We start from the raw sequence: 14,476 nt of genomic DNA on the forward strand, positions 1-14,476 counted from the left end.
ACGAATAAACAAATGGAACCTTGAAAGTTCATTCAAAAATGAAAATTTAATTTAGTCCAGTAATCCCTTAGCAAACTTCCAAAGAAGCCTTAATGACTTAAAGGGTTAGTTCTGTCAGTAATTACTCACCCTCTTGTCGTTCCAAACAAGTTAAGATGTTTTTGATGAAATCTGAAAGCTTTCTGTCTCTCCATTGACAGCATGTGCCGTTGTACTCTCATGAACGCGTGTTGAAATTAATATTTTGTAAATAAATTGGTCGCTTCATAAAACTGAGGTTTAACCACTGGAGTCACATGGGTTACTTTAATTATTTCTTTACTACCTTTCTGGGGCTTGAAAGTAGTATTTGCGTAGGCTGTCAATGGAGGGATAGAAAGCTCTCGGATTTCATCAAAAAGATCTTCATTTGTGTTCTGAAGATGAACGAAAGTCTTACGGGTTTGGAACGACATGAGGGTCTGTAATTAATGACAGAATTTTTGGTTGAACTAACCCTTTAAAATGATTGAAAATAAAATAAAACTATTAAACAGTGTATATATTTCTTACTTTAATTCACCCCATAAGGTACCTGCTGTCTTGAAAAACAAACTCAATATATAAGGTATCCTAATTTTAAAAGTGTGACTTTTAGACCTGAAATATGTATATTAATCAAATCGTAAAATAGGCATTTTTAGAATGAATATACATTCTAATTATGCCAAGCTGTAAATATTTTGGGTAGAAACTGAGTAAAATATATTTTTAAAAACCTCATCCTTAATCCTTATCACAAACATTACAATCAATCACAAAAATCACTAACATCTGGACAAATCATGGAGCCTCTGCTTATTGTTGGACCCCAATGACTTTCATGGTATAATATATTCTTTTAAATTACACAGAAAAAAAGAAAGAAAGTCATACAAGTTAGGAACAACATGAGGGTAAATAAAGGATGACATCATTTTCATTTTTGGGTCAACTATCTCTTTAAGTGTTACCAAAAAAATATTTACATTTAAATATAAAAATGCTAAAAGGTTTTTCTGAGGGTTAGAGGACAGACAATATCCTTAAGTCAGTATCAAAGCAATTGTAGCCAATGGAAAATCCGGATCACGATAGAAAAGCAAACGTGTGTGAATAATCAGCATAGCTTTAGCACCTCTTTGTTCTGTCGCTACATCTCAAATGCTACTACGACACTCCCGTTGCCAGGAGCAACCACCCGCTCCGGCTCTCTGGATCAGCCCACACTATCACATCTGATCACATCTGCCCGGTCACACCTGTCGCACCTGTCCGGCTCGGACATTCTGGGCAGGGTGATGTAACGCCAGCGGCTGCGAATATTTTTATTCATGTTTATCGGAGTAAATAAATCCTATCCTACATCTCACTGCATTTCCCTCCACCATTATCTGTCTAATTTGTTCTTCATGTCATTCCACCCCTCCCTTTCTCTTTTCTCCACACACAGCTCTGTTATTAGCTGATGGTAAGTTTGAGTTGTGTATGTACAGTGTGTGTGTGAGGCAAGATGAGGCCATCTGCAGTAATTGTGGTCTCGTCTGCCTCACTCTGGATGAACACACACGTGTGTCTCCAGGTTTGTGTGTGTTACAACACGTGCACGAGAAGATAAGCTTTGGGTTGCAGGGGGTTTTGAAAGTTCATCTTAACTTTGAGGCTTTTTTGTGTATTTGTGGTGTGTGTGTGTGGATGTTGTGCTGTTGTCCTTCTGAATCACTCAGTTCAACAGCACAGCTCACACTTGTTTCAGTCAAAGTTTGGCTGTTAATCTGCTGTGTGTGTGTTTGCATGTGTAGTCTTTCTAATGAGAGAAACTATAGTGACAGTCGGCCTCATTCATAAAACAAAAGTAGAACCAATTTCTGCATAAATTGATGGTAAAAGCAGTGTTACGTAAGTAGTCACATTCGATTCAGTGCGACAAGTTACGTAAGAATGACTTTATGAACGTTTTACACAAATTTGTTGTGCTTGTGTTTCCTGAATGAGCCCCGTTGACTCTAAATACGCACATGAATTTAGCGCAGTCTAAATGCACAATGAACATTAATCAATAGTCTATGAATTACGGAGTGCATGTGATTTTTTTTCCCTTTTTTTCTGAACACTCTTACTGAAATTTTCTGAAAGTCTTTACTACTGTGTGTATTTTATGTACTAATATATGACACAATCCAACACGAAAGTTTCTCTCTGTCTCTTAATCTCTTGTAGATATTGCAGAGAGGAAGATGTCATCAGAGGAAGAGGAAGCCAGAAGAATAGCAGAGATGGGGAAGCCTGTATTGGGCGAGCATGCAAAAATAGAGATTATCATTGAGGAGTCGTACGAGTTTAAGGTACACACACATGCAGAATTCAGGAGACTAGCCGTCTTTTGTACTATGGAAGAATTTTTATTATGTTTTGTGGTTGTTGTGTTTTTGCTGTAGAATACAGTAGATAAGCTGATTAAGAAGACTAACCTGGCTCTGGTCGTGGGAACAAACTCCTGGAGAGAACAATTCATGGAGGCCATTACTGTCAGTGCAGGTGATTATCAACACTGAAACGAAACAATCTGAGGGTCGAATGCGTTTTCAAACTACCACTAGCAGTGGTCAAAGTGAACAAGCTCAAAACGTTTTAGACCCCGTTTACACCTGTATTTAGCGTTGTTCACTTGTGATCCGATTGACCAAAACGCATCTTAACACCAGGTGTAAACAGGGCCTAAAAGATCATGTGATACTGAAGACTGGAGTAATGATGCTGAAAATTCAGCTTTGCATCACAGGAATAAATTACATTTTAAAACATATTAAAATAGAAAACAGTTATTTTAAATAGTAATAATATTTCACATTAATACTGTTTTTACTATATTTTTTGATCGAATAAATGCAGCACTTGTGAGCATAAGATAATGCTCAAAACATCAAAAAATCTAACTTTTGAAGACAGTCTGAAAGATATGTACCAAAAGCAACAAAACTCTTATTTTGTGTGGGTCCAAATTTTTTACATCTCAGTTAATATATAAATATACACTCATCTCTTTTGTGACATATTACCTTGCCCAGGCCCACGTGAAAAGTGTGCCCACAATACTCCTACACGGTTCCACTGATCCCTCTACCCTTGTTCATTTACTAAACATTTGGCTAATTTAATAAGGATTTCAGCTACAAATAAAAGTGTAGCATTATCAGCTTGGTTTGATATGTTTTACCATGTTTAAATTCATCCCCACAGATTTACTCCTAAAATGAATTCTACATATTAGTCTTTTATGACCCTGTGTTGAAATAGAAACACTGCTGTCACAGTATCTAGCCTTCAATTACTGTGACTATCAAATCACCATGATGTCAAAGAGAGCGCTTTGGTCAGGTATGGAAGATGTGTAATGTGGGTGACAACAATACTAACATTTTTCATTTTCTTATTTTTCCCTACCCCAATTCTGCTTTCCTTTCTTTCTTTTTCCTTTCTGTCTTTCTGTCTTTATCTCAGGAGATGAGGATGAGGACGAGGGGGGAGAAGAACGTCTGCCGTCTTGTTTTGACTATGTCATGCACTTCCTGACGGTGTTCTGGAAGGTTCTGTTTGCCTGCGTCCCGCCCACGGAATACTGGAACGGGTGGGCGTGTTTCATTGTTTCTATAGTGATCATCGGTCTTTTGACAGCTGTGATTGGTGACCTGGCCAGTCACTTCGGCTGCACCATTGGCCTGAAAGACTCAGTCACTGCTGTGGTGTTTGTAGCCCTGGGAACATCCGTCCCTGGTGAGTTTGTGAGTTTTTTTTAATTGCCCACATGATACATTGTTGTTATAAATACAGTGGTAAAGAGCTGATTTCATATACACTACCTTTGAAAAGTGTGGGTTCAGTAAAATTAAAAGTATTTAAAGAAATACTTTAATTTCGCAAGGGCACAAAAAAGTGACAGTAAAGATTCCATAAAAAAAATCCTGAAATAAACAAAAGTATAACTGTTTTCAACATTAATAATAATAAAAAAACGTTTCTTAAACAGCAAATCAGCATATTAGAATGATTTGTGAAGGATCATGACAGGGTTATTATATTCACCTAAAACATTAACTGAAACTAAAACCATGAAAAAACATTTTTGTTTAATTTGATGTACTAAAATAACTGAATACTGAAATCAAACTATATAGAAATATATAAAAAAAAAAAAAACTATTAAAAATGACAAAAACAACAAAATTACAAAAAAATTAACTAAAATGAAAAAGAAATAGAAATATCAAAATATTAACTGATTCACCAATTCAAAATATTAATAAAATCTATAATAGTATCTCAGTGATATTAAAATAACACTGGATCATGTGACATTGAAGACAGGTGCTGATGCTGAATGATTTTCCATCACATTTATGCAAATAGAAAACGTCTCGGTTACGTATGTAACCCTAGTTCCCTGAATAGGGAACGAGACGCTGTGTCAAACGCTGTGGGAACGCCCCTGCGTTAGTGCGTCATGAAGCACGTATGGAATCAGTCCAATAGAGAGATGGAACGTCATAGGCGGGTGACGTCATTGACCAGGAAACTATAAAGCACCCCAAAATCACAACCGCATCAGCTTCTGATAGACTGAAGCAAGTCGATCACGGGCATGCCGGGAGTATGGCGGAATGACGCAGCATCTCGTTCCCTATTCAGGGAACTAGGGTTACATACGTAACCGAGACGTTCCCTTTCAAGGGAACTCGAGCTGCGTCAAACGCTGTGGGAACGCTAATACCCACGTCGCCATAAGACCAAGTTTCCATCCATGTCAAGTCAAGGCGCACATTCAGACGAAAGCACCTGAGCCCCAGGAATAGAGCTGAAGTCCAGGTCATAAAACCTAACGAATGTGTGCGGTGAGGACCAGCCTGCCGCATCACAAACATCATGAAGGGAAACTCCTGACAATAGAGCTTTGGAAGCAGCCATACTCCTAGTAGAGTGAGCTCGTACAGCCATAGGTGAAGCCTGACTAGCCGACTCGTAGGCAAGTGAGTTGGCCTCAACCACCCACTTGCTCATCCTCTGTTTAGATGCAGGACACCCCTTCTTGGGTGGCCTGAAACAAATGAACAGTTGTACAGATCTCCTTCACAGGGCAGCTCTGCGGACATAAGCATCTAGAGCCCTCACAGGGCAGAGTAAATTAAGTTTCTCCTGGTCTGACGACATAAAGGGAGGAGGACAGAAAGCCTGCAGAACTATAGGTCTAGCAACATTAGTAGGATCTTTAGGAACATAACCTGACCTAGGATGGAGAAAGGCCTTCACCATACCAGGCGAAAATTCCAGGCACGAGGGAGCAACCGAGAGTGCTTGAATATCTCCAATTCTTTTAAGAGATGAGATAGCAAGGAGAAAGATAGTTTTTAGAGTGATGAACTTATCAGAAATCTCTTCAATAGGCTCGAAAGGAGCTAGGGAGAGACCTTCTAATACGACGGCCAAATCCCAGGTCGATACCCTCGTGGGAACTGCTGGCCTCAGCCTCAAAGTACCACGAAGAAAACGTGTTATAAGTGGGTGTCTCCCCAAAGAGACTCCACTCAAAGGGACGTGGTAAGCAGCTAGTGCCGCCACGTACACCTTTAGTGTGGAGGGGGATGGCCCTGTGGAGAAACGCTCCTGCAGGAACTCCAGCACTGCACCCACTGGGCAGTTAACTGGGTCCAGCTGGTGATCTCCACACCAAGAAGTGAATAATTTCCACTTCAAGGCATATAACTTCCTCGTGGACGGACCTCTGGAGTGGAGGATGGTCTCAACAACCTCGGTTTAGAGACCTGCATTTATGAGCTGGGCCCCTTCAGAGGCCAAGCCCACAGTTTCCACAGTTCTGGGCGGGGGTGAAGGATCGACCCTCTCGCCTGAGAGAGAAGGTCCCTCCTGATCGGAATCTCCAGAGGAGAGCCGTCGAGGAGAGACACTAGGTCCGCAAACCATACTCGGGCCGGCCAGAACGGGGCTACCAACAATAGACTGACCCCATCCCGGCGAACCCTCTCCAGAACTCCTGGGAGCAGAGCAATCGGGGGAAATGCGTACAGACGTGACCTCGGCCACACCTGTACCATAGCGTCCAACCCCAGAGGGGCTGGATGGCTGAGAGAGAACCACAGTGGACAGTGTGATGTCTCCCTGGACGCAAACAGGTCTACCTCGGCATGACCGAAATGCTTCCAAAGGAGCTCCACCACCTTGGGGTGGAGTGTCCATTCCCCCGGCCTTGGTCCATGCCTCGACAGGATGTCTGCCCCCTGATTTAAATACCCTGGGATATAAATCGCCCTCAATGAAAGAAGCTTCCCCTGGGACCATAGAAGGATCTGGCGAGCCAGCTTGTATAACGGGCGCGAACGCAGACCCCCCTGATGGTTTATGTAGGAGACCACCGATGTGTTGTCCAACCGGACAAGAACATGATGGCCTCTCAGGTCTGGGAGGAAGTTCTAGACAATTTATATGACAAACATTTCTAGACAATTTATATGCCATGATAGATGATGGTCCTGCCACAGACCCTGGGCTGGACGACCACTCATGATCACCCCCCAACCTGTGAGGGAAGCATCTGTCGTTAGCGTTACATGACAACAAAGAGCTCTCAACACAGGTCCTTGGGACAGGAACCAAGGTTCTTTCCACATGACCAGAGCACGGAGGCAACGCTGCGTGACTTTGATCGTACGGAGCGGGTTTCCCCTCGGGGAGAACCCCTTGGTCCTGAACCACCACTGTAACGGTCTCATGTACAGCAGGCCACAAGGTATAACGTTGGACGCTGCAGCCATGAGACCCAACAGTCTCTGAAACTGCTTTACAGTGAGCAACTGGCCTAGCTTCACTTGTTTCACGGCTGAGAGAATCGAGGCGATGCGGGCAGGAGACAAACGTGCCCGCATCGTTACTGAATCCCATATAACCCCCAGAAAAGTGTCCTCTGTGATGGAGATAGCACACCTTTCTTGGCATTCAGCCTCAACCCCAACTTCTTGATGTGAGCGAGAACGACATCTTGATGCCGAACACAGGTGTTGATGCCGAACACCGCTTGCTGCTCCGATTGAGCTAGAATCAACCAATCGTCGATATAGTTTAGAATGCGAATACCCTGGAGCCGCAGTGGAACTAGTGCTGCGTCCATGCATTTCGTGAATGTGCGGGGTGATAAAGCTAGACCGAACACAAGGACACGATATTGGTACGGTTCGCCCCCAAAAGCGAACCTCAGGGACTTCCTGTGTTGCGGAAGGATGGAAATGTGGAAGTACGCGTCCTTTAGATCTATCGTGACAAACCAGTCCTAGGATCTGATTTGTGACACGATCTGCTTGAGAGTGAGCATCTTGAAATTGAGCTTCCCTACTGAGCGATTTAACAGATGCAGATCTAAAATTGGACGCAACCCCCCATCCTTCTTTGGAACGATGAAATATAGGCTGTAATAACCTGATTCCCTGCTGGGAGGAGAAACATAGCCTCCTTTTGCATGATCGTTTTCACCTCCTGTTCCATTACCAGAGTCTGCTCGGGGCCCACCACGGTGGGCAGGACCCCTCTGAATCGAGGTGGAAGAGATCAGAACTGAATGGCATAGCCTTTTTCTATCGATTGCAGGACCCACTGAGATACTCTTGGAAGACTTTTCCACTCCGCCAGAAAATCTACTACGGGTACCAGCCTCTCGAGACTGGCCTCTGGAATATTTTGAGCAGCAAACACAGCGCCCTGTACCGGCGCACCGGCAGGGAACAACTGGTTTAACTGCTCCGGACCCCTCCTCAGAGGGAGCGAGCGCCCCTCGGGAAAACGCTCGCTGGGACCGTCTACGCCCCGGCATAAAGGCTGGGTTGGTAGAACGGGCCCCTGAGGGCACCGAGAGAGAATGGGCACCGTGTAATGCGGTGAACTCCTTTCTCTCGCGGTGGGGCCTACCCTCAGCATCCTGCCTGTGGCGTCAGGACTTCTTCTTAGACGAAGCCTTCTTGCCCATAATAACTGTCCTCAGATCAGTTTTACCACCAGAAGACTGTTTTGCAGGGGGGGCCCGAGACGTGACACTCTACTTTTGCTGCGCCCGGTGTGAGGCGCTACTCGACTGTCGGGACTGCTCTCGCCCAATTTTGAGTGGCAGGTATTTCTGGAACGCCGCTGCCTGCTTCTTTTCTTCTTGGAACCTATCGATGACTGTGTTGACTGAGTCCCCGAATAGGCCAGAAGGAGATAAAGGGGCGTCCAGAAGGAAGGCTTTCTCTCTCTCCTTCATACCTTAGAGGTTCAGCCAGAGATGTCTTTCTGCGGCCACCAGGGCTGCCATAGTACGGCCCATTAGCTTGGCCGACTCCTTGGTTGGCGCAGTTCTCGAACTACGTCAGTGCCGACCTCCTCACTCTCACTCACATCCTTTAATAGGTCGGCCTGGTATGCCTGCGGAATAGACATTGTGTGCAGGCATGCCGCGGCCTGACCCGCCGCCGAGTATGCTTTACCCACCAAAGCCGAGGTATTTCTTAGAGGCTTGGAGGGTAAAGCCGGTGCCTTAAAGGACGATGCCGATTCAGCAGAGAGATGGCTCGCAAGCGTCTCTTCTGCCTTAGGTATCGTCCCATAACCATGCATTTTAGCCCCCGCAATATTAGAATAGGTGGACGTTTGGGGGCTAAAAATGCGATATGAAACCGGCTTTTTCCAGGACTTCGACACCTCAGTGTGGAGGTCTGGAAAAAACGGTAGGCACCGACGTGGAGGTTGCACACGGGAAGGCAAAAATCTTTCATCCAGTTTACTTTTAGACTTAGCCTCCTGTCTAACTGTCGGCCACTCAATGCTTAACTTAAAAACAGCACGAGTAAGCACCTCCATAAGCTCCTCCTGTTCAGGGGACTGAAGTGACGAGTCCTCAGTATCCCCTGTCTCAATACTAACAACATCCAGCTCCTCAGAATGGATAGCTGCAGTATTGGGGCCTCAGCCTGCGGGGAAGAAACCACAGCGCGGGCTTCCTGACCCTGAACTGAGGCACTGGATCTGACAGGTGAAGGCTGAGATAAGGCAGAGCCCGTCTCAAGCCCCTCTGTCAGATCCATTTGCGAACCCCACGACAAACGCCGCCTCTCTGCTTTGACAGAAGCGGGACCCGAGCAGCGAGGAGCGAGAACCGAACCACTCTCCTCGAAGAGTGATTGGCGGGAGCGGAGCGTTCTTAGAGGAAAACGCTCGCAATGCTCACAATCAGCCCCCCCTCGAGAGCTGACTGGGCATGCTGCACTCCCAAACAAACAACACATAGTTCGTGTGTATCCACACTCGTGAGATAACGCGAGCAGGGAGGAACACACTTCCTATAGAGTTGCTCGCTCGCCACACACTGGTGCTGGTTGAGGAGAGACCCCCTGATATGATTGTAAAGCGCTTTGGGTGTACAGTAGTACATATGAAAGCGCTATATAAATGCCTCATTCATTCATTCATTCATTCATTCATTCATTATATATATATATATATATATATATATATATATATATATATATATATATATATATATCGGTTTTTTATATGAAATATATGTGAGAAAACACCTGCCTAGTGAGAACTAAGGACAGACAAAAACACTTGGATAAATTCACACATAGCGCTTGCTGAAGGCACAGAAGCTGACGCGATTGTGATTTTGGATTGCTTTATAGTTTCCTGGTCGATGACGTCACCCGCTTATGACGTTCCGTCTCTCCATTGGACTGATTCCATACGTGCTTCATGACGCATTCACGCAGGGGCGTTCCCACAGCGTTTGACGCAGCGTCTCGTTCCCTTGAAAGGGAACAGTAGTTCTAAATTGTAATAATGTTTCACAATATTACTGTTTTTACTGTATTTTTGATCAAATAAATGCAGCCTTGGTGAGCATAAGAGACTTCTTTCAAAAACATTAAAACATCTTTCCGACCCCAATCTTTTGAACTTAGTGTATATTGTTATTATTTTATTATTTTCCCTGAGGTTCACTTACAGTTATTAAAGTTTTTTTTTGTGCCAAAATCAGACATGATTTGGATTTTAATGACCAGTTTCTCTATCGGACCCTTGCATTTAATGAGGTGAACTGTCTGACGTCAGAAAAGTACATTTTGCTGCTCAGTTTTAATAAATACTCTTTGGATCGGGGAGGAAGTTTTGATAAAGTATGTTTTTAAAGTTCAATTAACTACTTTATCTCATCAAATCAGTACACAATCTGATTCCTACTAATTTTAATGCATAGTAATCATAGAGCATTATACTTTTTTAATGAAAGCATCTACATCAGCATCTTTCTTTTCTCCTCAGACACCTTTGCCAGTAAAGTTTCAGCGGTGCAGGACAGTTACGCGGACGCATCTATCGGTAACGTGACCGGTAGCAACGCCGTGAACGTTTTCCTGGGAATCGGTGTTGCGTGGTCAGTGGCCGCCATCTACTGGCACATGCAGGGCCGTGCGTTTGAGGTGCCAGCAGGTTCCCTGGCATTTTCTGTCACTCTCTTCACCATCTTTGCCTTCCTGGCGGTGGGCGTCCTGCTGTACCGCCGCAGGCCTCACATCGGTGGAGAGCTGGGCGGCCCGCGCGCACAGCGCATCCTCACGACACTCTTTTTCTTCAGTCTCTGGTTTCTCTACATCCTTTTCTCCAGTCTCGAGGCTTACTGTCATATACAGGGCTTCTGAAGAGAAGTGATTGGGGTGGGGTGGGGGTCGGAGTTGAGGAGAGATAGATGCGAGGAAGAGCTAAGGATTGATTCGGAAAGGTCGCTAAAGTTTGAAGCAGGTGTGGATTTGAAGAGGACATTCATTCTTCAGATGCCTTTGTGCTGAAGATGAAGAGTGTGAGGCATCTCTCTGAGGGGTGGGACAGTCTTAACCTGGAGTCTGAGCTTTTCACAGTCTATATTTTTCTCAACACCTGCTGAGAACGACTTTTTTCTAATGAAGTATTTTGGGAAAAAAAGACACAAAAAATAACAAAAAGAATTAAAGGATTCAAAGGACTATTTTCAAATCTGCTTCCAGGATTAGAAGTAATATTTCAACAGAAAAATGAAAATATATAACTACATGAAATCTGTTATTGAGTGACATTTGAAGGACCCATAAAGTTTTTATTTATTTTTTCCTTGTTTAGTTTGGTACGAACTCACAGAGCTTACAGCTTTTACCGTCTGGCCAAAGTCCTGGCTCGGAAAAACCGAACACGGAGAAGAGAGACGAATATGAACAATGGCTGAACACTGCATTTTCTCCCTGTATGGATATAATCTGCTTCCATATATTTTCTGTACTTTTGTGTATTTCCTTGCCAAGTGTTGTTTATCCGAGCATCACAGAGGCCTCAGAGAGTTGCAGGAAAACAGAATGCAAAAACAAACAAAAAAAGTGTTAAAGAGGGAAAATGAGGCCTTTTTGCATTTGAACCCACTACACGTTCATCGAAACGAATCACTAGTGTATTTTCTGATAACACCGTGAAGGAAAGCGCACTGCATCCGCTATAACAGTTTTTTTTTTTTTATCTGTTTGTATTTTAGTCTTTCAGTGTCGTCGAACAAATATAAAGCACCCCAAAGAGATCTCCCACCCCCACTTCACCCCAGAGAGCCCCTCTATATAGAATCACATGACCATTTTACCTCCTTTAGTGTGCATCTAAACAGTGTTTGAAGTGAAATCGGTGGATTCTGAGTGTTTCATTGGGGCCTTTAATGTGGTTCGTAATGTTTACAGGCCTTCGGTAGAAAAGAGCGAGAATGGAGCGGTACAAACAGCTCGAGACGGTTGTGTGATTTTCTTTAACCTGGTGAGAAGGGTTTTGTGAGTTCCAGCAAGCCGTAGAGAGATTTTAGGCAGAGCTGCATCAGTTTAAAGAGCAGCCTTCAATTCATCTGATGGACTCAAGTGTTTTTCGTGCCTATTTTTGCTGTTATGAGCTGAAAAAGAAGGATGTGGGTGGGGGTTCTGTATTATCTGGGGGAAGTGATGTCATAAAGAATTGTTTAGGATGGCCAATAAGAGCCCAGAACCAAAGAACAGAACCTTAGACTGCCACCCACAAGCTGCAGTGGTTCTCTGGGCCACAGGGGGGCCACATCCCAGTTCCTCCTCTATATGTCCATCACACAACCCGAGCATTTTGTGTGCGTGAGTGCGTGTATGTTGATGTGCGTTTCGTATTTTTTTCTAGCCTCATTGCAAATACAGGCCAAATCCGTTGTATGCAGTGTTTGGATTACAGCACCTGCAGCACCCGTGTTCCATTTTTATTGTTTACATTCATATACAGCTGTTTATGTGTGCGCGTGTGAGAGAGCGCAGTTGAAAATGGGTTTCTTCTCTGAAACTCTTCATCCAAATTGCAAATGTACTTGCTGGCATTGCTTCAGCCTGCTCTGTGCTTCCTAATTTTGTTCATAATCAATGTGCTTTAAAGAAAAAAAAACAGAAAAGAACCACTTGAAGAAATCACAACAAATCGCACTGAACATTCACCCATGCAAGAGTCATGACTCATGCAGGCTCATGCTCTTGTGTTTTTAGCATTTGAACTTTTAATTTTGTACAGGAGGGCAGGAGTGTGTGAGCTTAGCTACACAACAGACACTTTCTTTACCCACACACACTGATTTTATGAGCATGTACTGCCTACATAGACAGCATCATCTAATATATGCAACTGATTATGCAGCCTTCTGAGATGCCTCATTTTGGCCAAGTTTTAGGCAGAATTGCTTGTATTCTTCTAGGAGAACCTCTTAATGCGTTGCAGTGAGCTCAGAGGTAATATTAATCCAAAGTGGGGAAAAGTATTATCCAAAAAGTATTGTTAAAGCTCATTTTCATTAAAAAAATAAGTTTTTTTCACTCGTTATGCATGGGTAACTACCGTTCAGCTTTTTTTAAAGTGTACACTTATATTCAGCAAGGATGCGTTAAATTGATCAAAAGTGACAGTAAAGACATTTATATGTTACAAAAGATTTCTATTTCAAACAAATGCTGTTCTTTTACATTTTCTATTTACCAAATAATCCTGAAAAAAATTGTATTATGGTTTTCACACAAAAATATGAACATTGATAATCTTAAAGAATTGTTTCTTGAGTATCAATTCAGCATATTATTATTAGATTAAATTGTATTTCTGAAGGATTATTTCAACATGATTGGAATTCATTGTAAGTTGAGTCTTTTGATGTTCCCTGTGTAGGCAGTAGACAGCAAGGCAGCTCGTTTGGTTTTGGAACACAGCCACTCACACACCTCATAAGTTGCTCTGTGTATCAGTATAAGGCATGATAAAGAATATGCTTATGAAGAGAAATATCAGTATTTACACAGTATTCAACTTTCACTGAGCTCTTGTTTTCTGCCAGCATGTGTTGTTGAATGTGTCCTGAGTCAGAGGGCAGCTAAACTACAGTAGATCTTCACCATATCTGTGCACATGTGAGCATGTGTTTCTTTGAGATGGGTTTTGGTAGAGGTAGCAGTCTTGTAAACCTTATTATCCAGTTCGGCTGAATCAGCCAACGGACACTCGGTGTTGGGCTCAAGTGCTTCAGACTTTGCATTGCTCTTCCTGCCTCTGCCTGGATCAAATCACACACACTTAGACATATAGTATGCACTCACACATGCACACTTGAATTAACTTTACACTGCTGATGCCTGTTATGAAAAGGTGCGGGTGGGCCTCCATGTAGGATGATGGTTGAGCATGAAAGTCAGCTGAAACCACCAGCTTTGAACTTTTCTACTGCCAACTAACACTTCCAGCTGTTTAGATGCAGGTGAACTGGTTTAAAAGAGATTTCAGATGATGTCACTTATAACCTTGAAGTCACACAAGTCTTACAAATGTATCAGGGGTCCGACTCTCTCTCACACACACAAACACACACTCCTCTTCAGCCTGGTGATGAAGCAGATGGTGGTTATAATCATTTAATGCTGTTTTTTTTCTCATCTTTTTTTTTTACTCTTCTCTCACACACAAAAAAAAGTGTTTTATTTTCAGGGAATTATGCATGAAATTGACCTTAATTTAATTAATTTATGTCCGCCGAGTTATTTATTTTGAATTCTTTTGGTCAACAGAAAAATAAAAAGACGTTTGAAAAATCTTTCTGACATCAGTCTGGTCTTTATCTGTATTTCTGTAAGATAGTCACAAATTCCAATATCATATTTTTGCTATATCTGTAAGGTATCACAATAAAACAAGACTAATATATATTCAGGTGAGAGTTGAGTTGATTAAATAATAAAGGTAGATTTTAACCGATGCTTTAGCTGTTTTCATAACTGTATTTTTCAGGCGAGGGGAAGTTGTCTCACGGTTTAATACATTTTTATTGATATTGAAACACATTTCTTAATAACAACATTTGTTTGCC

At 42.9% G+C, this 14,476-nt stretch overlaps 1 protein-coding gene across 3 annotated transcripts in view; it reads left to right on the forward strand.

Moving 5' to 3' along the window:
• Positions 1–12,888, forward strand: part of slc8a3 (solute carrier family 8 member 3) — a 66,774-nt gene extending 53,886 nt beyond the window's left edge. The window contains exons 4-8 of one of the 3 annotated variants that reach the window (XM_056254938.1): positions 1,472–1,489; positions 2,239–2,363; positions 2,457–2,556; positions 3,520–3,792; positions 10,378–12,888. In XM_056254938.1, coding sequence (XP_056110913.1) covers positions 1,472–1,489; positions 2,239–2,363; positions 2,457–2,556; positions 3,520–3,792; positions 10,378–10,754 — 893 coding nt within the window. In that variant the 3' untranslated portion in view covers positions 10,755–12,888. The remainder of the gene's footprint in view (positions 1–1,471; positions 1,490–2,238; positions 2,364–2,456; positions 2,557–3,519; positions 3,793–10,377) is intronic. The other 2 variants (XM_056254939.1, XM_056254940.1) reach the window with 2 other exon arrangements.
• The last annotated feature ends 1,588 nt before the right edge of the window (positions 12,889–14,476 follow it).

The sequence above is a fragment of the Rhinichthys klamathensis genome, unplaced genomic scaffold, assembly GCF_029890125.1.
Source record: "Rhinichthys klamathensis goyatoka isolate OS25496 unplaced genomic scaffold, OSU_Roscu_1.1 h1tg000115l_1, whole genome shotgun sequence".
Lineage (NCBI taxonomy): Eukaryota > Metazoa > Chordata > Actinopteri > Cypriniformes > Leuciscidae > Rhinichthys > Rhinichthys klamathensis.